General features: G+C 44.6%; 1 protein-coding gene across 1 annotated transcript in view; it reads left to right on the forward strand.

Moving 5' to 3' along the window:
- The first annotated feature begins 12,335 nt into the window (after window positions 1-12,335).
- Window positions 12,336-27,374, forward strand: part of LOC104834288 — a 41,970-nt gene continuing 26,931 nt past the window's right edge. The window contains 3 exon segments of the mRNA XM_010571477.1: window positions 12,336-12,399; window positions 13,220-13,372; window positions 15,989-16,102. Coding sequence (XP_010569779.1) covers window positions 12,336-12,399; window positions 13,220-13,372; window positions 15,989-16,102 — 331 coding nt within the window.

The following is a 27,374-nucleotide window of genomic DNA, read 5'->3' on the forward strand; positions in this document are numbered from 1 at the left end:
CCGCATAAAAAAACTACTACAAAAAGTCTACATACACTCCCGCCACACCACATACAAAAGGGAAATAAACAAATACTCCAGAAATCACCAAAATAGTGGCACTAATGGGCCCCGTTTCTCTCCAGCCAACCTGCCTCCCCTCTGCCAAGAGTCAGAAACGGGCAGTTTTTGTCCAAGGATGGTGGGGTGGGAAGGGATGGACAGTTACAGAGAAGGACTAGTTGAACCCCAAGTCTCTGTAGATAGTGAGAGAAAGCACAGCTTTGGAAGGTATTTGAGCATGTAATCTAAATTTCAGTACCGTAAACTCAACTTCATGAACTGACTACGCACTTAAATCTAGGCACATACTTAATCCAGCTGAACGGGGTAAAATTAATTTTGAAAATGCTTAAGGCATTAATCACAATTTCTTCAGAGAGCACAGGAGTAAACGACGAACACCTTTCTCTGAACAAATTTAGTTCTGCCTCCTGAACAATACCGCTTTGCTTTACTGTTTCAAAGTAGAACAAAGCCATGAAGATGTTTCCATGGGATATAAGGTCAGTTTAGGGGGGTTAGTTTCCTGCAGAAAAAAAATTCCTTGAAAACGAGATGTTTCTGTTGTCTGTCCATCCCCCACACCAGATCAAAGCACCAGCTCTCCTGAGGTCTGTGCAACAGCTGCTGATTAACCTTGAACAGGCTCCAGCTCCTTCTGTTTCAGTAATTGGAGATAGCACAGCACCGACAACGGCATACCACTTTAAAAACAAGAAACTGGATTAAAACACGTATTTTAACTGTTACTGACTTGAGAGGGAACCAGAATAAATTTGTACCTTCCCCAGCCCTTTGAAAGCACCAGTGGTTCTTACATGACCGCCACTTCATACTAATAGGGCCTTTTTTTAATTAAAAAAAAACAAACCAACAACATTTTATCTTCCGGTTATGCCCAACACAAACAGCACACAGAGATTACCCTCTCTATATGCAGGTGGACAAGCACACTCCTCCCCATCTTCTGCTGCTGAGTGTGAAGACACATCACTAACAGACCTCGCTCAAAAGCCAAAAAGCAATTCCACTTCTCTGCTTAGAGCTCTGAAGACGTGGTTGCCAGCTCCTGAGGATGACAAGGATTCCACACTGCTAGGCAACAACGGCTTTATCATACCCTTAAAAGCAAATCCAGCAACGAGATGCCATCAAGTCTTTTGGAGAGTGTTACCTGTATTGCTACAGTCTCAATTATGACTTTCATGAGAGATTCAAGCGTTACCTTTACGTTTTGACAAGTTTTGTCAAATAGCTTTTTCGCTTTCGAGACTGCCCAACCTACACAATAGCATCATGGCTGGAAAAACACGACAACAGAGGAATTTGGAAAGCCTATTATCAGTCGCAGTCAAGTTCGACAAGCTACTATGGGACAACAGCTCTTTCTCATGCCTGCAAGTTTAGGTAAAGAAGTAACAGTTTCTGAGCAGTCAAGTCAATGGCTTTTCTCATTTATTCCAAAATCAAAAATCAGTGGTCAAAGCACTACTTGGCAACTGACCGTGATTAAAACTGCAAAAATGAGAAATCAGGGAAGTGGGAAAAGTGTACAGCAACTTTCCTCTATTTACTGGATCTGCAGTTTCAAGTCCTGCTGTACATCATCATCAGGTATCACCAGGACGTGACACCACCTCCACCACTCTCCCTCCAACACCTTGGCTTGCGAGGGGTGGAATTTTTATCTGTTAAAACTCAGTAAGGAAGATAAGTAATTCAAAAAGACAACACGTGGGTGAGGAGAAGAAAGAGGAGGCAGTTACTGATGGCAGCGAGGAGATGTAAGGAACACGGGGGGAAAAGAGCTTGGGGCCACTGTAGACCTTTCCATCACCGTCTATACTGGGGCAGGGGGTAGCAGCGGCCAGGTAAGTGACAGATTTGATTTCCTGGTACATTCATGACCATTTTAAAGTAGCATGTAATTCCCTCCCCTTATTGGAATTCCTAAAGACGAATATACAATATCCTCACAAACCCCTCAAAACTTACCCTAAGAACCAAACAAGCCCTAACTCTGCCTTCACAGATTTCAGTAGGAGTTGCAGTGCTGTCTTTGATGACAGCAGTTTTGCCAAGCACTCATATTTTTTCCAAAAAACACATTTTTTACTAATTACTCATGACTACAAATGTAAAAAAAAAAAAAAAAAAAAACCCAAACACAAAACCACAAAAAACCCAAAACTTAGTTTCCTTAAAACCAACTGAATTTAACCAATCTGTATACATGCAGACACCCCAATTCTTCATGCATGGCGTTGAGATTTTTTAACCTCAACAGGTATTTTAAGAGAGACAGAACCAAGGGAGGACAGTGCACATAAAAGCAGCAGGGGAAGAAAGACTCTCCCCTGAAAACTGTTCACCAAAGCCTACAGCAATACAGCAGGAGTAGTTATCCCAGCACGACTGCCCAAACAAGCCAATTTAAATCACCACTAGCTCCTGTTAACATAATCTTTTCCATATTTTCTAATAAGTTGTTACGCTGCCGTGCAGCTCTATCACTGACTTGGGGACAAGAGGACAGCCTGCCAAAACGCCTGTGGCTCATCCACCATGCTCTGTTGTGCTTGGCAGTCCCCAGTCCAAAAGCTACCAGCTTGGCAGCTTTTTGCTTATGCTACATGACAAGCTTATAAACTCACATCGATGTGGAGAAGGATTCCTAAATGCACGCTGGTGAAGCCATGCTAGCACCCTCTTCTCATTCCCTCCTTCAGCTACCCTCTTGGGACTGGTGTCTCAGACCAATGAGGCAAAGCAATGGTAGAAATATCATTATTCACTACCCTCTTTATTGGGGCTCAGCCACAGAGTTTTGCTCTTCTTAAGAAACTTTGCCCTTAAAACCTCCCAGGTACCAAATTAATCATCTGCCACAACTTGCTAAGGGTCTCAAAACCACTTTTCACAAGAGTTGCAAAACACCCTTGAGTTTTCTTCCACCTTCCTCTCCTGCCTGAGCAGAAGGCAGAGCGGAGGCCAGGGGAGCTGACTGACAAACACCAGCCACGCGGTACGGGAGAGACCGACCGCTCTGAAACAAGGTTTAGTGTGAGACTCAACTTGAAAGATGTTTCTCACTCACCGCCTGCAAAGCCCATGGAGAGTCTTGTTTGCAAAATGGGAATTCCTGCTTGCAAACATACATGTTCATTTCAAAACGATTTGTTTAGGAGCAACATCTTAAGTTTGAATACTTTAAAGCTGATGAAGTGAAAAAAAACCCAAAATGTTCCTTTGACACATGGGTCCTGAAAAGAGCCATTTCACTTATCTTCACAAGACATGGATCCGTTAGGCTCATCAGTCAAGGAACTGTTCAGTTCTTAACATTGTTCTACATGTACCTGGACAATGACTTTTTAGAAGAAAATCTAATACAGAACAACTACAAAATACTAGTTTTTCTACAGATCCTAGCTGTGCTACACAAGCACGGACATGCCTTGTCTAGAGGGACATTATACTGGTTCAGCCTGATTTGAATTTGCAAAGCAGATTAAATTTCTAATCAAGATACATTTTCTACCATTGACCACTCTTTCCAGCCATCTGATTTTATTCTGGTCGTATTTATCAAAGCCTTCTTGCGTCAAGAAGCATCATTGGTAAAGTGCCAGTGCTGCACCAGAAAGCACGCAGGAGGAATTGAATTTAGCAAGGCAAGGACTATTCCTCTTTTCTAGGAAGCTCAGTGTTGTCTTCCCCCCGTTCCCCATGCCAAATAAGCAGGCAATTCCAGGAAAACTTGCCTTTAGTCAAGTGGGATTCTTGTGTGAAAAAGATAATCCATATTAAGCAGCAGACTGTGCAAGGTGACAAGCATACTTAAAAATTATTCCCAAAAGTAATACCACAGCTTTCACTTTGCAGGTTACTGCCATCAAAGTACAAAAGGTTCCACTTTAGTTCTTACCTCCATATTGTCAATTTTCATGATCCTTTACAGGACTGACAACATTAGAGGGATTTTCTTTGTTTTGTTTATGTCTCCCTGCAACTCAAAAGTATCAGTTTACACATGAATCATTTTCCTGGATTAGAGTAGGGATGGGCAAGAAGGGAAAATATTTCCAGCCTTAATTGCTGCAGAAAACAGCTATAAGACCAGAGCCTTAAGACAAAAACAAACCCACCCACCCAGCCCACATTCTTTGTAAGTGGTTGGTTGGTTGGTTTGTTTGTTTTTTCCCCTCTTCTTCCAAGCTCCAAATTTTCTTGAAATTAAAACTCGGGATTTTGGAGAGACACAGTTCACACTTTGGTGCCATAAGAACTAGCAAGACCAAGGCTGAGAAAGTAAGTGTGAAAAGGAGGGAGAAAAGAGAATAATGGACCAGTCAGCCCACATTTCTTTCATTCATTTATTTCCCTAATAGAAACATTGATTATTGAAAATAGGAGAATTTTAAATATCAGGTCGTAACTTCTTTTCCTAAGTTGTATTGATCCCCTCACATCGAGTTTACAATAGATGATTCAACAGGCTTCATTTGTCTTTGCAGCTTTGCTTTCACAGTACGGTCAATACATACCTCTATTTCACCACAGGAACACAAATATTTAAAGCATGTAATTGCACTGAATTATTTCTTTACATTGCTAGTTCATGCTTTAAGGGGTTTTGAGGGGGTTTCTTGTTGTTTGTTGGTTTTTTTAATCAATCCCCTTTGGCAAGCTACATGGGGTTTGCCCTGCAAACACCAGAACCCTTTCCTAACTTTGCCCAACTACCATGTCCTACAGATGTTAACAGGACCCTGCATATGGGTAAACATCTGTAGAATAAGGACTTAGTATGGTTCATATCTAATGGAATACAGAAAGAGGAGGAGCAGATGAAGAATGCTGGAAAGTTGGTAAATTAGGACGTGCTGTTGGACCTGTTCAGTAGCATTTCCCAACAACCGTTTCAGCCTCGCCTTTCTGAAGGCCAGTCTGACCCCACACCGAGGAACAAACCCCCCGCTGCTCTTCGACCGCAAGCAGTTGACAGGTTTGGGCTGCACCAACGCTTAGCAGACGGAGCTCAGGTCCTCCTCCATTCCCCATGGGCCACAGCACTTCACCCAACGGCTTTCACCAATGGCGCCCGCTCAACCCCGTTCATACACCCCATTATAAATCAGGGGCAACGTCCCAAATCCAGGCCGAGCACCTCTTCACCACACCAGCTCCAACAGCCGAGACGGCCCCGCGGCCCGTCCCCGGCACACGCGGTCCCTCGGGGCGGGCGCAAGGCGGCACGTCACCCACCGCTCAAAGGTGGGAACAGGACCCTAGAGAAGTTCAGTGAAGAATAAACGCATGCCACGTCTACGCCTAGCCAGGAAAATGGGGTTTTCTGGCCTGCAAGGAGTTGGCTATGGCAACTGGGTAGCGGCAGCACTGAGGCCGGTGTGGGAAGCTCGGGGCAGGCGTTATCAGACTTGCAGCGTCACGCAAAACGAGTCCAACGTGGGTTATGAAAACTTGAGGCCGTGGCGAACTAGTACTACATACCGAGGACCTAGCCGTCCTTAAAAATTAACTAAATAAAAATAATTCATCCTAAAAATCCAGGATGTAAGCAACTTGCCCCTGGGAAGCGCACCCCGCTGCATCCGAAGCCCACCTGCGGCGCCTGGCTTTTACACGCAGGTTTGGAAGATGGGATGATCCTCTGCCAGAGCAACTCATGGACGTCCCGATGAATGTCGAGCAGCTCGGCACCCGCCTGCGCTCTCCCTCCTTACCTCTCCTGCTTCAGGTGAGCGCAGAAAAAGCCGATCCTGCCACCGAAATCCTAAGTTGCAAGGCTAGCCTTAGCAACTTCCCACACTAATTTGTCTGCTGCAAACCACAATAATCACCGAGCAACTCCAAATTGCCTGTCTGGAGATCACCTGATGAAAACGCAACCAATTAAGCAAAACGCAACGGCACGCTTTATCACTAAAGGGCAGAGCGCTGGCTTATTCCCATGCACCTGGGGCAGAAAGGGTGGACAGGTTGCGTGGGGGATGCAGACGTACGTCGCTGTGCCCGACCCGGCGAGCATCGGGCGAGCTCAGCCCAGCTCCTCGCACGCTGCGTGTGTGGCCAGCCTCACCACAGGCATCCCGGTAGCGCTCAGAGCAGGGAGGACATGAAATCCAGACAATAGCCCCAAAAAAGGGCAAGATTTTGTAACTCAGAAGGATGTTTGAGCTTTTTATGGTGCGCGATATCCGATGCCTTTTGCCCTCCGACTTCCTGCGGCTCACTGCCTTGCATACGGCAACGAAATGCATGTCTTAGAAAACAAAAGCGAGCAGCCAGCAGTATTTCAGCTAAATCCTAGCAGCATATTAAAGCACTCACAACCCACTAACAGGTATTACAGTTCTACACAGAAAGGGGCAAGTTTGTTTGCTGGGAAGTTGTGGGAGCTTCAACCAACAGACAAAAGTTAAGTACCTTAACAAAAGAGTAGTCAGGGTATACGCTGCTTAAATAGATAATCTCTATTTTCAGAAGGGGGGGAGGGGAAGAGTCAAAGGGTGACCCTCAGTTACACTCTCTAACAGACCTGTAAAGAGGCCCACAGGTCTACACAGATAGAAGAAAAAAGTTTATTCCACTTCCTATTTATTTTAGAATTAATTTGCATTCACACCAGTTGAAAAAAATGATACTAACAGGACCCTGTGAAATTACTGCACCTGTCTACAACCCTGAAGAGGTGTCTTTTCTTCTGCTTTCCTAAGTCCTCTTTTCATTTGTCCCACCTAGCCCCATCAATAGTCCGGGATGCCTGGGAGGAATCACCCCTGAGACTTTGGTGGACCCTTCTCTCGGGTCTGGAGCAGGCAGAAGGACTGGCTGTCAGCTCTTCCCATCTCCTCCTTCTCCAACAATTACCTTCTTCTCCTTCCCAGGTCAGAAACTCAAGAAAGACTCCCAGCAAATTTTAACACTCAGCCGTGAACTGAGATGTAAAACACAGAAGATTTGATCACTGTCGTATTTCAATGTAAAAGGACCTCCCTGCCCCCTTGAAATATAAAAAGAGTCTATCAAACTGTGAAGGATAAACACCTATAACCTTAAATAATTTACTATTCAATTCAAAATTCATTCATATATGTAAATAGCTCATAGGATCTAATCTACCAACCCTGAAACAAACACCAAAGTGTCAGTAGATATGAAATAGCTGCTTATGACCTACTTCTCAAACCTGTGATCAAATGTTTTTAAACAAAAATCAATTGTAACAGGCATTTGAAAACACCTAATTCACTTCCCCAACACAGGGGACAAGGAAAATTAGGTGGCAGTAGCGGAAGAGAAATTTAATCCCAGCCTAGTCTCACTCAGCTGTTGGATGGTGGGAGCAGAAGACTGTCCATCAGGGCTAATCTCCGCTTTCCCAGAGCCTACGGGACACCAAAGCAGGCTGCACAGGTGGCATTTTACACCACTGTAACACATACAGAAGGTGCAACTTAGTAGAAAAGAGAATTTGGGATCTATACCAAAGGCAAATTTAGCAAGGAAGCTCATATTTTAGGTAAAGTTAGAAAGCCACAAGGTTCAGGTAAAAGGCAGCATTCCCTGCATGCACTTTGAACAGTTTTACAACTTTTATCGACTTTAAACTACTCTTGGAGACGAGGCTGATGCTTTGCACGGCTTCCCGCTGCAGAGCGCCATCACTGCTGATGAATACCGATGGTATGCAGCAGTTGCAAGGTAAAAAGGCAGCCTGAAACACTGCATTCATTATATTCAGCCCCTCAAGGTCACAACCCTCTGAAATGCAATCTCCAGCTTTTGCTTAGCCCCCTTCTCCCTGGCCAGATACATTTCCTTCCAGTAATGCTACTCTTATTAGCATACCTGTTTTGATTTTTCTGCTCTTGTGCAACTATAAAATGAAGCATCTACAGGGTGAGTCACCTGAGTCATAATCGCAAGTCATTTTTTCTTTTACTGGGATTTTTTCAGGACATATAATAAAAATTAACTCCTTTTAAGTTCATTCGGCACTAAACTGCCAAAAGGGAACACCTTTAGTAGAAAACCCAGAAACGGAGCAGGTATTTATATCAGCAAACCTTCTCTTCTCCTGCCATAGATACTTTCACACTATACACTGGACCGAGCCCTGTAATTCCATACTGCTTCCCATCTCACACCTATAGACAAATCCCCAGGGCAGGTCACACAAAGCAAGCTCACAGGTTCCTTGGATGTACAAGCCATGAGGAAAGGCGTGTTGTTGTAGCATCTTCCCAAAGCAGCTTAAAATCTGCACTCCACCTTTCAACGAAAAGGTGTGGCACGTTTCCTCACTTGCAGGCACACCTAGAGATTTGACGCATTCCCATTCTGCGTCCTTGTTTTCATGACAAGGATGAATATTTCCTGCATCACTCTGGCGCTGGTTTGGTTTCTGCTGGGTTTTTTTGGTGGGGTTTTTTTTTTTTTTCTTCAGTGCATGTTTATATGAGCTGGTAATTGTTAAAAGGAAAAACGACTACCTCAACCTAGTAGTTGTGGCAGAAGCAGAAAAAGCAGAAACACAGAGCAGTTGCTTCTGTAATTTTTTTTTATTTGCATGCGTGTTTTACTGTACTGCAGATTGATAAAAAATTTAACCCAAACTAAACCACAAAGCAAGTCGAAGAGCTTAACCAAACAGAAGTGATTTAAAGCAACAACACCCAACAAAACGGTCATTTATCCCAGAGATAAAGGAGGAGCACAAGGAAATGCATCTGGGCTGAGACTCTCTTCTAGTTTACCACGTCCAGTGTGCAAAAGCATAATAAAACCAGGGTTGAACAGCTGCATGCCTCTCAGCAGGCAAAGGACCTTCTCAGCCAAGCGATTCTGACTATACATTGTAATCTCCCAGTGGTACACCGCTCATATATTTAGGTGGGAACCCCTTGCACCCAAGCTCTTCCCATTAGCCAAGAGGATTAGCTCCAGCAAGAAGCGGAGCACTGCTGCAGCAGAGAAGGAGATTCTTTTTCCCCAATTCTCCAGATCAGGTCTGAAATCAGACCATACCCTTTACTACTGACGTGACCTACTTGGGCCGAGACGCTAAACTCAACTTTTTTTGGTCTAAATCCAGGGAAGAGATCCTGTTTCCTTCGCACAAAGACTTGCCAGCTGTGACTAGCAGCCGCATCTCCCCCAGCCAGCAGCTCCCACCAGTGCCGGCCGTGGAGAGCCGTGCTCCCCCAGATTAGAAAAACCGATGCCAAACCAGAGAAAGACCCGGCAAGAACGCAGCTGCCTTGAGACAGAGATATTCAAGACCGAAACCCAGCAGACTGTAAGGCTGGTGAAAGTAATGGCTGAGACCTAAGGGGTGCGAAACATATTTGCACGTGAAGCACGAGCATCTTCGTGGAGCGCTCGGGATGTCCCAGCGGGCAGAGGATCGTGCCGCCAGCAAGAGCATGCAAGCAGTGACTTTAAGCCTGACAAAAGCATGCTTTTCTCCTGTAAGGAAACTGCTCCAGCAGGTTTACACATCCCTGCTCTGCATTTCCCAGCTCCCCCCCTCACGCTGCCACCCAAGAGGTGTGCTGGAAGCTACGAGTCAACACACTGGACAGCAAGCTTTCACAGGCAACCCTTGCTGACCCTAAAGCCTCGGGAACCATGACTTTTCTCTTAGCTACCTCTGAAAGGACGTCTACTCAGGAGCACGAACCTTTACACAGCGATTTATTTTACTTGGCAATGAATTAAGACAACCAACTCCTTTGTAAACGTCAGCCCAGACAATTCCATAAACATCTACTTCCCACAGCACCCTGCAGTTCCCCAGTCTGTGAAACCTGCGAGGACTTTATAGGCTTTCCACCACAAGGATGTTCTTTAAATTATTTATAAAGAAGGTGACTGCACAGTAAGTTCAAGTCAAATTAGTAGGGTGCCTAAATTAAAATGCAAGTGTAGCAGCACTCAAAATGCAGCATTACTGATTCTTCCCTGCCCAGAGAGGTGCTTTTTCTTAAATAATAAAAAAAGAACCCTAAAAACAGAAAAGAGAAAAAAAACAAACACACACAAAGTATATGGACTTCATAGTATTCAAATGCATGTACAAGCTGAGACTGGGAATTTTCCATGACTGCCTGACATAGTGCTATTAAAACATATTTAATCTTACTTACCCATAATCAGATTTTTATGGCACTAAAGAACGCAAGTCTAAAACAAATATAAATGTCTTCCTCTGCCTAAACACAGCCAGTAGCTTTTACTACTTTTCATACCAGTAATAAAGTCACTCCTCATATTACTACACTGTGAGTCAACAAAACAGCTATTTGTTGGGTTTGGGTGGTGGTTTTGTTTTTTCTTTTTTAGTAACTCTTAGGTAAAATGAAATTACCTAAACACCATCGAAAAAACAACTTTTCCACAAATGCTGAAGCATGGAATTGTGCAAAGAGAAGCATTATTGGCAAATTACTGTAGAACAGAAGAGGATTCAGGAAAGCCTCCTTATTCAGAAAGAACACGTACTTGATTTCAGCTGATGTGAACATGACGCACACCCAAGAATGAACGTGTGCTTCTTCAGCCCCAGCCTCCTTTGGGAAAAATGCTCAAACTTGGTCACCTGGAGGGGTACCTATCCCTACTGAATTACTCTCAGAAGTGTCATTTCAAAAAAAGTGAATGTTTTTAAGCATGTTACTAATTACTCAGACTGCTTTAGCTAAAATGGTATTTTTACTCTTCAAAAATCAAAAAAACAGCCTGTTACCATTAATCCCAGAGCAGCAGAACATCTGAGCAGCATCTTGCTCATTATTATCAGGAAACCCAACCCCACACAACAGTTCTACTGAAGCTCGTGCCCCTGCAGCGCTCCTTAACTCTAGGACAGTAGGAATCACGAAAAGCCACTTACTCTTCACCGCAAATAAATGTTGCAGTAGCAATACATTTAGCAATGCATTCCTCCACTGCCAGCTCCGTATTAGCTTCCTCCAAGCTTTGACTTGGCTGGTCAAAAAGACTTGGCCTTAAATAGAACCAATTTCCTTTTCAAAGAAGGCATAAAGAAACTCAAAATGGAACAATAACTTTCTGCTTACTGCACATACTACCTTTAACCCCTCATGCAGCATATAAAATACTTCATTCTGCAGGGAGGAACAGAGATTTCCTCACCTGTAAGGAAATGAATTTTGAGTCCTTGGAGCTCCACACCACTTTTGTGTGTGCAGCGGAAAATATTACAAACCACAAGGACCATGTGCCGGCTCCTTCACCAAGGAAGTCACCCAGAACTTGGCTCCTTGCTTAGCACGGGCAGTAGATCTGGTTTTATTTGCATTGGCACAAGGACCCAGTGAGGGCACTACACCTCTCTACCCAGAAAAAGGGAAAAAGATGTTGGAAATGAAAAATCCTGCAGTATTTTGCAAATAGAGAACCGAGGCAAAAGCAGAGTGAATGACTTGTTGAGGGCTGCAAGCCTTTGGCAGATGCATCGATGCAGTTTAAATCATCCAAATCCCACGACAGCGTTCACATGACATCACCTTCCCTCTTGCTCATGGGCCAGTCTTCCTACAATTTCCCTGTTGTTTCAAGTATCAACTTGTCTTTGTTTTGAAGAAGTGCCTATAACTTCATCATAATTCTAGCTGCTCACGCGTACGACAAGCACAGCTGAACTCTGGCAGCGTGTTTATCACTGAACCGAGATCTTTTGAAGAGAGCGCCTATACAAAATTGTTTTGCTCACGTTTTCAGTTCCCCTTCATCTTCAGATAGCCACGAGCATGTTTGTTTATGCACAAACATGACCGTCAGAACTTCTGTGTGTATTTTCAGATATACACATGCTTTCACGATGTTTTCTTCTCCTAGGAGCTAAATCCCCACCTCGCATTCACATAAGCAAGATCCCATTTGTATGGGACAACTACAAAATCTAGGCCCATAGCTAGAAGTATGCAGAGACACGTGCTTCATTTTAATTCCTCCAGATCACATTAAGACCCATCTCAAACAAATCCAACTTCCAGGGGTATACACAACTTCAGCCAACTTGCAAGAAGTCTGTTTGGGTTGGTTTTTTTTACCCCAATATACTGTACAAGTCTCTCCCTTGGATAAAATCGTATCCATTTATTTTTCACCTAAAAATAACTTATGGACACATTTACAGAAAGAAAAGATGTGATTACATTCAATGGTCCTTCTGCTGCGAAAAGAAGCTTCCAGCAGAAATTTTTCCCAGCAAGTCGATTCTCGAATATTCAAGAGCGAGCATGGGCTGGTCGTGGATCGCCGCGAGCGCGCACACCTCCACAGCCGCTGCTCCCGAAGCAGTGGGTGAGTAACGCAGACAGTGCTGTGCCACAGGTCTGGAACATCACTTGACCTGTAAAACTCAGCCACTACTTTACTTTACACCATAACGTATAATGTCAGACGCGGCAGTGTCTTGCTCGTTTCAAGAAGAGAGCGATGCCCAATAAGTCTATTTTCTACACAATGCCTCCAACTTGAGACTTTTTTTCTCCTAAAAGGAGCTCTCATGCTACCATCTGGTGCCTAAAGGACACAGGCTGGCATGTAATTACCCTTACCCAGTCCTAATGCAACTCAATTTCTTCAGCAGAGTTAGGCACTACAAGACACGCTCTCCTTTGCTCCTCACTTCACACACTGCTCCGCTTCCTTTCCGCTAAATTAAAGGAAGCATCATTGAGACTCAGACTTCTGTGGGCCGATATGGTAGCAACATTTGTACTCTTCCAAAGCCAGTTGTCTCTTAAGGACAGCTTCCTAAAAAGCAAAAAAATCTCCTACAGAACTTCAGAGTCAGTTCTGAACATCTCCACTACAAAAGTCACCAGCGGTAAATGTTCTTCCCTCAACATATGCCATGCACTGCATTGGTAAGGAGATGGCTTCATTTAAAAAAAAAAAAAAATTAAGTACAAATAAAAAAATCCTCATTTTGAGCTTTCCAGGAACATGGCTGCAATAAAAGAGCTCTACAGTCAATGCACAAATCAACGTAACATTGATCGCGAGGCGGGTTAAAAAACAGTGGTAAGTTAGACAAGTTATTCGTTAACAAAGCGGCATCTGTGCGGAGAGCACAGAGACCCGATTGTGGCAGAGACTCCCTGCCCTCGTCCCGCAGGGTACGGACACAGCAGCACCAGCGCTCCTGGGGAAAAGGGGGACGAGGCAGGACGAGGACGCCTTTACAGGGGGCTGCGACACCCGCTGCCGCCCGCCCGGGAGTCTCAGCGGCGACGGAGAAGGGCGATTCCGTGTGCGCTCAGCAGCAAGCGTGAGAGCATGCTTGAACCACGGTCACTGCTACTTAAAAGTAATTTGTACCAAGATCAGCAGTGCTTACCCACTGGGTTTTAGTCATTTTGACCAGTTACTGTTAAGTAGAGTTTTGGGGGTTTCCCGAGTCCCAGCAGGGATGGTGTTCACAGACTCATAGACTGGATTGGGTTGGAAGGGACCATTAAAGATCATCCAGTTGTCACATGCGCCCCCCCAGTCAGGAACATCTTTCCCCAGATGTTCATTAACCCTCCCGTGGCAAGCTTGGACTGTGATGTTTAGGAAGCCAAGTGACTTGTGCCCAGCCAGAAGCCAAAACCACAAGATATTACACAACATGCTTAATTTTAAATACATTACAACTCTTCTCTAATTCAGGTGGAACGGTGCGTCCCACATTCACCCTGGGATTACCAACCTCGCTGAATCAAGATCTCTTTACTTATTTTAAGCAGAACAACTTCAGGAGATAAATCTCCATGGAAAAAATTACACATCCCGGTACTATGCAAGTCAAGGCGTCACACTGTAGAAACCCAAGCCTCAACGCTTTCTCCCACTGCTTATTTTGGGTTTGTTATCTTTAGCCATGATCACATTGCTTAGCTATAGATCACCAAAACCCTAAAACTCTCCTGCGCCTTTAAACCTACCCAGCCGCACGCCCTTCCTTCACCAACAAGTTCCCCCTCCCACCCAGCCAGAAGCCGCTATCGCAGCCACTTGTTTGGAAAGCGCCAACGTCTACTGATAAGAGAAGCAAAGCTCACGACCAGGAACGGTCTGCTCACCTCTACTCCCCGCAGCTCTAGGAGACCTTTGTAACAGCCCTCTCCGCCGCTGGAGAGCTGCTCTGCAAAACACACTTGTACGGAGCCACGGCAAGTAGGACACTCAAAACCAAACTTCTTCTGACTCAGGATAAGCCCGAGAGCATTGCATCTTTATTATTACTTTCCAAAAGAAGCCTGAGAAGCGTAACGTGTCCACAAACGCACTTGGTGTTAAAGGGGAAAGAGGACACGACAAGTGTCAGTGCTTGGTCAGTCAACACCAAGGCAGAAGAAATCTAGGTGTGAGGATGAACGTCCTAGTTCTACACCAGTGAAGTCAAGCAGAGGTTAATTATTATTTAGCTATTCGTGCAGGCCCCCAGGTTCCTCACTTAATTAGGCTGAAACACAGCCAAGCATAAAAGGCAGCTGCTTCTTTAAACAAAGACTTTCAACTAAAAACGTAATTTGTGGTATCAGCACCCTACGCAGTACAACTGAAGAAACCCAATGACCCAGACTGCACAAGGTGCCCCTCTGGAAAAAGTTAACCCCAACACCTGGAGACCAGGAAAACCTGCCTCCCCACTGAAGCCGTTCTCAAACCTGGGGAAAGGGTCTGGAGGGCTCTTCCAGGGTCCCTCAGCGCATCCCTACTTCACCCCGGTCTGTGGCATCCTCCTCATCGCCACAGCAGCTGTCCTCAAGGAAGAAAACCAGCCTGCTCCGTCATGAAGTTGCAGACCACGTTTTATTTTCCAAAAGACGAGACCTACTGACCCACTAGGTACACATTAGCTACTCCCTACCCTGCTTCCATATTGCTCACACTATCTCAGATATCGTTTTAGAATAAAATTCAGTGTTTTATCAAAACTGTAAGCGTACTGACATAATAGCGACACTGCCCTGCAGGGAACACAACTTATTAATCATGTATTTGTTTCAGACTGGGACCAAACAGCTTTTGCCTTTTATGCAACTATACTTGAAGACCTTTCTTTGAGCAGAAAACAGCACAAGTGCAGCTATTTTTAAAGCTATCTAAAAAACGGCAGGGCATGACATACCTTACTTTTTACCACACGGTAAAGATGAAAAACTGGAACAACTTCTCTCTTTTATCTGCCTGAGAGCCTAAATGAGTAACTCTTTATTTATAGCCACTAATGGTTACCACTTCTGAACTTATTTTTGCTCCTCAACAAACCGCCTTTCCAGCAGGGACTTTAAGCTTTCAGCTATTCAGATGTTTTTGTTATTTTTGCTCAGCGTGGCTTTTGAGCTGTCAACAAGCTTCCCAGGTCATTGAAAAATAAACAAACAAACAAAAGGCAATTTTTTTTATTTTTTTTTTTTTTTACTGTTCCAGTTAATTCCAACTGCAAAAGTCAGAAAGAGGGAGCAGACGGACAAACCAATTGCAATTTTTTTGCTTTGAAATAATCCTAAAGCAACTCATTGTCATATGTTTCCTCCTATGCAGACAGTCTCCCAGGTGCACCAAATAATTTACTTAAATTTAAGAAATGGAAAAAAGCACATGCAATATACAAGAACATTAGGAAACATCAGCATTAGCAAGGAACAACAGATTACTATAAAAAGAAGGCACAAATGTCATATTTAGATCCGCAGCGGCAAGGAGTACAAGGTATTGTTTTCCCCCACCCCTCTCCTCTTCGTTGGTAATAGGGAAAGAAGCAAGAGCACACAGCATTGCAGCTGGAGTACAATAAAATATCAGCAAGCTAAATAAATATACACACCCACAAAAGAAGCAGCAGCTCATACGGCCATAGCTTTGAGCTTACTGACAAAGCCTTTTCTTTTTTAAGGCACGTACAAGGAGCATCCTAGCTTCCAGGTGTTCTCAGACCCTTCCACAGGTAAAGATGTAAAAAGCAGATTTCCCAATGGTCCCAAGCACAGGCTACCTCCGGCACTCTCAGGTAAAGCTCTCGCCATCTGACAGAGATCTCTTGAAATTTCTCCCTCTTCTAACAATTACAAAGATCTGATAAAAATCCAATTGTTTCCTCCAGAGCAAGTGGTAGTACCATGGCTGTTCTTCTCGAAAGAAAGAACAACTCACTGACTACTAGTTACTCTGGTACAGCATCTGGAACAAAATTAGGGGAGAAGATGATCACATGACAACAAAATTAAAGTAGGCATTTCAGTGTCAATAAAAGTAAAAATGACAATTTTTACTACAATAATATTGCCACCGACAGAGCAGTACTAACAAATGCCAAAGTCTTATTTTTTAGGACATAAATTACTGCAGCTTTCTCAAGAATAACCCCAGATTTCTCCAATAAGCCTACGTGAAACCATCCAGAAGCACGCCATTGCTCAATACCACCAAAAAAAAATAATCTAAAAAGACCATCCTGAAAAGCCAGACTTTCCAAAATGTTGGCCTTTACAATACCAGAGACCCAACCAGAAAAAAATACACTCCAAACCTACAGCTAGGAAAACTCCAGCTGGCCTCAGGACAGCAACAGAAGATTATTCTCCGACTCCGACAGGAATTGCAAAGCCAAAAGAAAGCTTAATTTATGCATTTTAAAGCAGTGCCCGGTCCAGCGAGGAGAGAGCCCTTTGAGCAGCAGTCCTGCGAAAGCCTCCACTCCTGCTCAGAGCCCGACGCCAGCTCCTCTCCTCCGCTTCCCGCAGGAACGCCTTGGGACATCCCCACAGCCGTGTCACCCACGGTCCCACGCTGCAGGCGTCCGGACCTTTGCTGCCTCGAGCCCTTCTTGTCCCTTCAATTTAGCCACCGATGAACGCTCACCCAACTCTTCTTTCCTAAGGAGAGACGACTCCCATCCACACGCCGATCAGGAGGCGCATCCCTGTGCTCCGGGATGGCCGCAGCTGATGCTGCGCACCAAAAGCTCTGTGGCTTTCCAGCGGAAAAAAAACAAAAATCCCATGAAAACAGCAAAGCTTTTGTGGTCTCTCTGACTGCATAAAGGGACTGCGCACTTTTCAGGTCAAATATCTGCAAGCAATATAAAGGAGTGTTTCTGTCAGCAGCGCGCAAGTTCAAGAAATCAAAATTCAGGATTACAGCTTGCATCTGCCTGACTCCAGAAGCACCTGGAACGCAGTAAATGCTGAATCCTTACCCAAAGAAAAAGGATCCCACGACTCAACGTTTTCCCTTCGCGCTCAAGCATCCCAGTAAGGACTGCTAAGGAACAAGCCACCAACAAAGGACCACAGGACGCTCACAAGAAAATACACAGATTTGGGTACCACCCTCTGTCCTCCACCAGCTACTGATGGCACCTCCACCTTAATGGCACGGTACAAAGGCATCCTACTGACAAAGGTGTAAATATACAGTAAGCGTTTAAACACAAGTATTTCATTACATTGCAATTATGTTTATTCATGGGCTTCTGTACAAAACTCCAGGGAGTTTACTACTGCACCAGGGCTGTAGCCATTTAAGGTACCGAATTGCCAAAGCAAAATGATGGCAGAAACGGCGCAAAAGAAATAGAAATTAGGAATAGAGACTCGCAAAACTAACACAAACCAGAGAATCGCCCTTTTGCTGCAAGCACTGTGCAACTTTATGGCAAAATCCCATCCGCCATCTGTTAAAACTTCTCAGATTTAGCGCGCGAAGTGTTAGAAATGTCATTGCGAGGGGGGAAAAAAGGGGCTGTTGTGTGAATTATATTTTCTAGCATGGATCGGCTGCGTTTGTTTATTCCTGAAAATAGCTTATCAAGTATCACACAGCAGAATCTGATTCTGGGATTTTCAACAACAAAGAGCTTGCTTCATCGGACGCTCCTCCTGGTAGACAGTCTGAAAAGCAGCAGGAAATGCCACCCTTCAAAGCCCTGCTGTAAACGACGCTCTCCTTTTCTTCTAGGGAACATAATTGCACACACCAAACCAACCTATCCATCGCACCCATCACCAGAGAACTGTAATGAGGAGATAAACCCTAAACCCAAAACCACAGTCTATATTTAATAAGGGGAAGAGATCCGAGAGGACGACCAACAAAGCAAGAAGCCTAACCTACAGAATCAGCGTCTGCTCCTCGTCCTGACGTGAACTCCGGCATTCTGCCAACTTGGCTCCTTTCTGAAGCAAATAAAAATATACCCTAACCAAGATACACAGTTGGTTTTTGACCCACTAAAATGGTCAAATAGAAATGATCTCCACTGCTTCTGTAAACCAGACGGGTACATTAAACAAAGGGATTTGACTTTTCCTCAAGATAAACAACTCCATAAGAAAAACAATCCCATTCTCTTAACACATATATTTAACTTCATCTGAGTAAACATTTCAATGGCACGCTAAACAACAGCAACTAAAATAGGACCAAATAATCCATTTCCGATAATGCTATAAACATCAATACTTTTTCAAAACAAGGAATAAACTTCTCTTATCTCCAGTCCCCAAAACCAGGGCCAGTTTGGCTGAATGCAAAGAGGAAGCATGAGAATCTTTCCAGAGAAACCCTGCATTTCTGTTAGCAAGGTCGGGAAGGAGGATAATAGACGCATGCAGCGCACAACATCAAAACTATGCAAGGCTTTGCCAGCAGCACCACTTTCGCAGTCCAACATCATTTCAAGAACTACAGAAAAGTTTTCTCCAGATGCTGGAAAGTTCATCAAAACGAGTTTTCTAAAGCCTTTTGAAGGTTTGTAAGAGAAAGAGGGCCAAATGGTTTGGGGTGTTAACTTTGATGACAACTTTCAGAAATACTTCGCTTTGGAATTCCAGCTGGAGTTATTGGCAGCTAGCGCTCATCAAGCACTTGAGCCTCAGATCTCTACCCGAGGTTATGCTACAGGCACCAAAATCAATCCTGACTTTGAGACCATGATGGCAGGCTTGGGCAGCAGGGTGCCATTCTGCCAACATTACCGTGTCAAGAAGTTAACATAAAAAACAACCCAAAAACCCCTCAGTACTTTTTAACGACTACCCCAGTATAGAGGCAGACGTGCCGCAATAAAAAGCCGTTGGGCTAACTTGCCCAGGGTGGGAATGTAGTTTTGCCCCCAGGAGAAAAAGCAACAACTAAACATTTTCCCCTGCTAAGCTGTCCTTATGGCATCTGCCATAAGGGCATTCTCCAAAACAAAACAGAGACTCGTATTAACACACTCTTGTATCACTGACCTGTAATAAAGGATTAAGAATAGTTTCCCAAGAATATATAGGAAAAGGCAGCACCAACACATCAAAGTGCACTTAGCCTTTTATTTCCCAAGTCCTCCAACCCTGTGCATGCCATCGGCCAGGATCATGTGTGAAGGCACAGCCTGGCTCCTGCAGTCTGCCACTGACCTCCCTTCTCTTCCTTCCTCTTTCCCTCATTTGGAACAAAACACAACCAAAACCCACATAATTTCACAGAAAGATTTAACCCATCTAACAGATGGGTTAAAGAAAATATTGATTTCTTCAATATTCTCCTTCGCTTAATATTCACTCAAAAATCTCAAGCGAGGCTCACCACAAGATGAAGATTACATACTTCCAAAGAAAAGAAAGTCTGATACCATAAACTAGGCGAAATGCCCCACCAAAGCAATTTAAGTATTTGCTAAAGTGTATTGACATACAAATATGGGAACCCTGTTCAACTCTGAAGTCTGGCAGGCCACTGGATGGTACAGGAGATTGATAAAGTCTGTCCTCCAGGATGTTCTCCTTCAGCATGCCATTAATTCTAGAAGGACTAAAAGGTATTCTACTGACCTCCACATTTAGGCTCTGCTCCAACGTGCTTATATTTACCCTCTGGGGGAAGGGCCACTGACACACATAAGAAACCCAACTTAAGATATATTAGATCTGAATTTTCAGTGCAAGTTCAGAAAACCATCCAAGTGACCAGTACCTTTTTCTTTTGAAGGCTTCCTTCCATACACAAGGGCAAACTGCAAAGTTTTCCTCAAAGCCTTAACAGGGCTGGAGTGTTCTTTGTTTTTTTTTTTTCCCGTTACTGACTGCAACTGCTCTTTCTTAGTGAAAAATAACTAAGCACAATTGCTCACTAGGAAAAATTACAAGATCTCATATAGAAACTGTGGGTTAAACCCCTCTATAGAGGTGTTTACACAAAATGGAAATGTTAACTTTGGTCAGTAAAATCAAACATACCCTAATTTCTGTCATGCTTCAAAACTGAACCAAAATTGAGTCTGTTCCTAGTAAGCTATTCAACAAGGAAAAACATACATTATCAAGTTCCTCCAACATCACTCATGTTTGAGAATTCAATTAAAAAAAAAACCAAAAAAACCCCAACCCTCTAAACTTCCTACCAAGTAAGAAAGCTTTTACAGACCAGACTGAAAAAGCAGTCATTTGGCTGCAAAGGAAAACAGCACCTAAATAGAGAGCAAGTATTTACAATTACCATTAAAACAAGCACAGGTGTGGCATGTTTACAGCTGAAACAACTCAGCAGCCTTCCCCAGTCAGTCACTGGTTTGCAGTGGGAAAGTGCTTGGCCAGTCTGGATGTCCATGGAATGACAGGCTCTACATCTGCTGTCCAGCTGAGGACATAAAACATGAGCAGAAACCATATCTGGACCTACCTGAGATGACATTCTCGATCACTGACTCTGCAGAAATGAGTCTAGGAGTAGACAGTACGTTCTCCCCCAACATCCTCCTACTTCTTACAGGTACTTTTAGAAATAGTAGTAATCTTTCCTCATTCCTTCTGTCCTAACAAATCTTTCCCACTATACTTTTCCAATATAAAGATCATATTTTCCATGTAATAAAGCGGTAATTTCTTCTTCAGCATGGATATAGTTTACTTCACAAGGCAGATCTGGAGGACAGCTAATATCAGTTCCCATTCTGCATCCAAACTTTGAAAAGTCCTGTCTCTTTTAAAGTGGAGTGTTTGAGCTACTTAATGGACTTCCAACCAAAAGGATAATCCACTTAACCATTCTTAACCAGCGGGTTGTCCAAAACAAAGTTGCATTACAGTAAATATGACCAATGGGTAATGCTCAAATTTCAGACATACACAGGACATCTCAGAAAATCCTAAATAATTTAAAAAAAAGCACCACCATGCAGAATTTGAACCAAGGATACCCAAAAACCAGTAACTTGCCCTGAACTGTTGCCCCACCACTAAGACATCCTCCTTCATGTCTCACTAATGGTTTAAAATGTCATGTAATGATAAATAACAGGAAGATCAAGAGAAATGAGAACGCCTAAGCCATGACCCTCGCACACAACCCTGAAGTCATAATCAATCTAGCAAGTTTTGAGGTCACATCCCAAAATTGTAAAGTAGCCACAATTAGTGACTTAATGCTGGTAATTCTTCCCACCTCCTCAGCAAAAATCTTAATTCAGAGTGACTTTTTACCTCCTGCCCTTCTACTGGGCTCCACCCAAAACTATGTTCTTGGCTCTGACCACAGCTGGGGACTGTGATTCACTAAGGAAAAATACCAGCCCTGCGGCCAAAAACGTTGGTGAGATCAAACTACCCAGAGGACACACTTCCCTCCAGAACTGCCACGGGCACGCAGTCACCGTGCTGGGCGTGCAAGGGATGGGGCTGCTGCTCTCGCCCCTCGCAGCAGACTGCAGCATCTTCCACTGGGGCTGCATCCCCCCTCCCAGGGACACAAAAAGCCATTTCTCTTGCTAGAATCGGGGGTTTTTTTGAAGTTTAACATCAATATTCGCTCCCCTAGAAAATGGGGAAAAAAAAAAGAAAAAAAAAAGAAAAAAGAAAAAAATAGCAGGCATGTTATTCACTTGCTAGGGGTTAGGTCTGGATTTGTTCTGTGCGAACACAGTGACACTGTATAAATATACACATGTGCACCCACACACAGAGGCAAGGACCCACCAATTTTCCTTCAGCTACCTTCTAAAGCCAAAAAACAGATTCATGAGACTACATTGGTCTTACCAAGCTGAAACCCAAGATTCAGCTAAAATCACCATAGCAGAAGCACAACATGGTACAACCAAGCCAATCGACAGCATAATTATGGTTATAATCTCCATATGACACAGAAAGCTCAAGCTCCCTCCTCTTCCTTTCTGCTTCCCTCTCCTGCCTCCACGGAAAAAATTGTGGAGCGTTTCTGAGAAAAGCCTGTGCCACTCATCTTCAAAAATAAGTTGGGACTGGCCATGCTCTCAAACACAATTCCCTTTTAGCAGGCAGCAGGTTATGCGACAGCTCCAAACCCAAAAAAGAACCAAAGAGGTTCAAAACCTTCAGTATCACCCATACACAGAGTTCATCAAATGAAAATACTTATAAAGAAGAAAATCTGGTTAGAGCAAAATAGCTTACACACAAAGTGCTGACACAAACATACAGTTAGGGAAAAGACCAAAAAACCAAAAAGTAACATTTCAGCGAGGGTGTCACCAGAAGGTAAAAAAAAGCCAAGACTCAGAAGCAGCCAAGACTTCTGTAACGGTGGGGGTTTCACAGCTCTCCTTTGGTTGGAGTCTGACTGAACATACCTAAAAAACCACGAGCAGACCCTGCACAATGTAGAGCCTCTATTGCCAATTTCAATAGTTATGGTTTTGCAGCTTTAACAGAATTCTTGTGTCATTTTACAATATTCGTGGTGCCAGCAGGGCTGCTAGGCTCCAGCCCAGCGACAACTATGCTTCAGTTGCACAAATCTATCTTATGAAAGGCACATGTGAAGTACATGTAGTAGGCAGTCACGATGACGTGCTACCGATGAGCTGAACGTGATTTCCCAACTTACAGAAATAAACCTGCAAAAACTTTCTTTTCTTTCCGACTCAGTAAGGTAGTCCTGAGCCCCCTTGAAACGTTTTCTACTCAAAACAGAATGCTCTCTAATTAACCTAAAAATAACTGTTGACAAAACAACCACCAGCTTTTAAAAAACCTAATTATGAGAAGGAGTCACAGCTCAGAAACTTTGGAAAACGCAGCCAATGTCAACAGCGGAAAGAGGCACTGTTCCTGCTCAGCACGGCTTTGGCACTCAGAAGCCCTCCAGAAACGTAACCTTCACGCCGTCGCTCACGGGATGATGGTTTTGCCCTACCGGTCTGAAACGCAACTTTGCTGGTGTAAGCGTACACCAATATCACAAGCTGGAACATCAGACCCACGCTTGTGCTATCAGTAAAACACTTCTAAACAAAAACTAGGAGACTTCCGAGATTGTCCTAAATGCGTACGCTATGCTGCGCAGCCCAGCCAGAACCTGTGTGTACTGATGCAGAAATTTATTAGCGTCGCCAGATTTTCACTTCAAGAGCTGAAACTTGGCAGTGCCAAGGTCACTTGGTGGCAGAGGAGATGGTGAACATCTCCAAGGTCTCCATGAAGGACTCCGCGCTGGGAGGCAGCGATCTTCCAAACGCTGCAGCACGGGAACACCAAGGAAAAGTTTGCCGCAAGCCGCGTACCTGAAATAAGAGCTTCCAGGCTCAGCAGATACCTCCTCCGACAGCTCTCCCTGAAGCGAAGTTCAAAGCCTCAGAATTCATTTTTGCCCCGTATCCTTCCCACAGAGGGAGGTTCAACGCTTGCTCCTTCAGGACACTTGCTGGGAGCCCTGCCCGTAAAACAGGGTACACAAGCAAATATGCGCAACTGTGGAAAGCAGAAATGAAGGAAACCATTCTGAACTGGAGGTGCCAGCAGTACTGCTAAAAATAAAAGCATGCTGGGCACAGAATATCTGCTGCGCCTCAAAAGAGGCTACCTGGCAGTTCCCAATAAACCTCTGTGCAGCATTAGGGAAACACGAGCAGGACCTCTGTGATGACGATGCTTTCATAACGCTCTCCTTCAACGTCATCTAACGCTCTCCTTCAACATCATCTAACGCTCTCCTTCAACATCAACTACATGCTAGACAGAAGGCAGGAGATAAGAGTTGTCCTCCCCCCTTCTCTTCCAATTGTGGAAATTTGGGGGGGGGGGGGGGGGTTGGAATCCTCTGTCTTTTAAGCTTGGCAATAGCTAAATGCAATCAATCGCTGCAGCCACCGCTGCACACGCGGTACTGCAAGCTGCCCGGGAGCTGCGCGCCTGCTCGGAGGGCAGGTTTGGAGAAGGTGACCTCCAGAAGTCCCTCCCAACCTCAACCACTCTCTGACCTCAGCTGGGCCAGCAACTGCCACACTCCTCCTGTGACAAGGACAGCGGCCATGCCTGCAACACACCACAAATATTGGGCAAAGTGACTCCCCGCGTAAGAGGGGGAAGATGAACTCAACTTCTGCACCCACTTCCCCTGCTGCCCTGGTGAGCGCTGCTTGGGAACTGCAGATGACAAAGAGGCAGTCTGAGCTTCCCTCTCCTGCCTTTTTTGTGCAAAATGTCCTTGTGTTCCTTCTCACCTTGAAATTACTCTCCTCCTTCCCTCACGGCATACATCCTCTTTTAGCAAGGATGCGTTCTCACTGGAAAAAAAGAAGTCTGACCTCAGCTACCACAGGAGACTGCTCCCTCGCGAGCACCCTAGCTGTTGGTAAAACATATGGGAATGATTTTTTCAGGCTGTTTTGAGCAACACAGCCAAATGGCTCTATTGTACACATCCATACTTTTAATTCTGAGTATGGGTCTCCGGGATTTCTACAGGTTTTAACACTTTATATATGAAAATATGACTAGGTAAATATAATGAAAAAGTTATGATTCCACCATCCACCTTCCTTCAAACACCAAAAGGTAGCACAGATCAATCAACAGCCTGAAGTAGTTTTAAAAGTCTTAGAAAACACTTCTCCTCTGTATTCAGAATGCAACTTTGTAATTACTTTAATAATCTTCCAGGAATAAAAGCATTTTGGGGAGTAAGTTCCTGGGCTGACTCTTCTAGCCTAATTCTTTACTCAGAGCCTTTTGTTTTTTTAATTGGCTGAGCTAGAAAACTGAGTTAGGGATGGAGATCAAGGCTCTTCTGGAGACAGATACAACCGCTTGTCATCCTAGAAGAATAAAAGCCATATAAGCAATAGCAGAGGAAGGAAACCGGGCAGCAAGACTGAGAAGTCAAAAAGCTGTTAAGCCTCCGACGACGGCAGCGTCGGCCGATCGGCGGGAGCTCGGCGTTATCCCACACCTCGCTGAACGCGGCAAGTCCCAACAGGAGTGCCTTCTCTGCGACGCGTGCATTCCTGCACTCCAGAGGTATCTTACCCAATGGCCTCATATTGTTCCAGCGAGCATCATCCTATACTGAGAGCAGGTTACGATCAGCACCTAGCTATGGAAAAATATGGGAGAAATAGTAACGCAGGGGGATTTTTCCTGTAACACCTCTTAGTTGTACAGTATTTTTCTACAACAGCCAGACCTGAAGATACTCTGGCTTCCAGCGCAGTGAAGTGGGGCTCCTTGGTAACGCTAAGGACCCCTACGAAGGGCCAGGATATACCCTTCTCACCTACTACTAGCTTTTCTCCCAAAACATAATTATATCAGCAGACTCATGTCACTGCCAAACAGGAGCAGAGCAGACCAGGCCTGCTACCTGTGCCTGGCATCCAGTCTCCTCCTTCTCCGCACTGCAACTTATTTTAAGGAGAACAATAATTCTCCCAGATAAGTCAGCAAATATTTTTGTAAAGAGCAGCTGCAGGATGTCTGCCTCGCACAAATTAAATTACCCAGCTAGTGGCTTGATCCAGTGCCTTGAACAGACGTTCTTCTGTGGTAGCTGGGTCAGGCCCAGTGCATTTCTGCTATTGTGCCTTCCGCTCCCTATATGCAATTTACATACGCTCCGGTGTGAGGAAAGGAAAATGTTTATACTTATGGGTGGGACTTTGGTTGCAGATTAAAGTCAAGGTGCTATACTTACTGATCTTTTAAAGTAATATCAACATGTTGAAAGGGAGCAAGAGTTCTTAAGAAAGATCAAAGTCCACATGCAGCAACCACAAATTAACATAAATACATGCTGAAATACTAACACAAACTGGCAAAATTTACTTGCTTTTTCCCCTGGGCAAGTAATTTTGGCTAATAGGGGACTCAAAACCATTAACTCTCTTCTTCACCTTTATGTAGGGCACGCTACTGTACTTTGTGTCAGAGCGAATGACTCTTCAGATTCATTTTGCAAGGCTAGGCTAATACTACCGTATTGCTCACGGCTTGCAAGCTTTTGAAAGGCGAGGGCTACATCCTCTACAGGGAAGGAAAAAAAAAGCGCAATATTACTACTTAACTCAGATGTTTTGAAAGTTAATCCCGCGTTTCTTCCTTCTTATTGCGCTTGACAGAACTTTTGTCATCTGACAAATGAAAAGCTAACAAGTAGTAAGGTGTATGACCTTCTTTTATTTGAGTAATTACTATTCTGGTAGACAGATCACTTATTTTTCTTGTGGGAGCACCAGCAGCAGCACTGAGGAGGACACAAGGGAAGTTATTTCATGAGGGCAAAGGACGGTTTTGCAGCTTAATCAGAGTCCTGTAAAACAGATGCCTGGCCTGTATTTACAACCCTGAGAGCGCAACTGCTTCGGCAAGGGGTGCGATTAAAGGAATCGCGCAGCCAGTCACCAGAAGTCACGACACAGACGCGAGCTTTGCCGGCGACCTACGAGCACAACGCACGCACAGAAGTCGCTGCACTAATACCGGACACCTTGTGTTCGTAAGGCTGCGTCGACACTAGGCGGGCCGTGCCGATTTGGTGAAATATCGTTGTATAAAATTCAGCTAGTTTTACACCAGGAGCGGACCAAAGTTTTGATTTTTAGGGTTTATCCTGAGTAAGCAGCAACGCGTCTCTGCTTTGGTTTCCTCGCCGGACGCGACGCAGCTGCCGAGACCCCCGAGAGAACGCGAAGCTCAGACCGCTTTCGAGACTTAAGCCCTGTTACTTCGCGTTTTGTGTCGGAACATCTCGCCTCTGCTTAACAGCGTGCGCTTCGCCAACAGACCTTAAAAAAAAGGGCAGCCTGGCAATAGCCCCGCTTCCAAAACCTCCGTCGATTGAAGCCTCCCGTGCCCACTCGCGGCAGAAAAAGCCCACTCGAGGCAGAGAAAGCCCACTCCCGGCTTCCCCGCAGGGAAACCCTGAGGCTGGGGGGACCCCCCCGAGTGTCAGAGGCAGGAGGGAAGCCCGGGGACCCCCACCGGAGCCCACGGCAGCCAGCTCCCCGCGGGGGAACCCAGTCACCGGGGGTTCCCCCCCCCCCCCCC

This window comes from Haliaeetus leucocephalus, unplaced genomic scaffold, assembly GCF_000737465.1.
Source record: "Haliaeetus leucocephalus isolate CR32 unplaced genomic scaffold, Haliaeetus_leucocephalus-4.0 Scaffold328, whole genome shotgun sequence".
In the NCBI taxonomy this organism is placed as follows: domain Eukaryota; kingdom Metazoa; phylum Chordata; class Aves; order Accipitriformes; family Accipitridae; genus Haliaeetus; species Haliaeetus leucocephalus.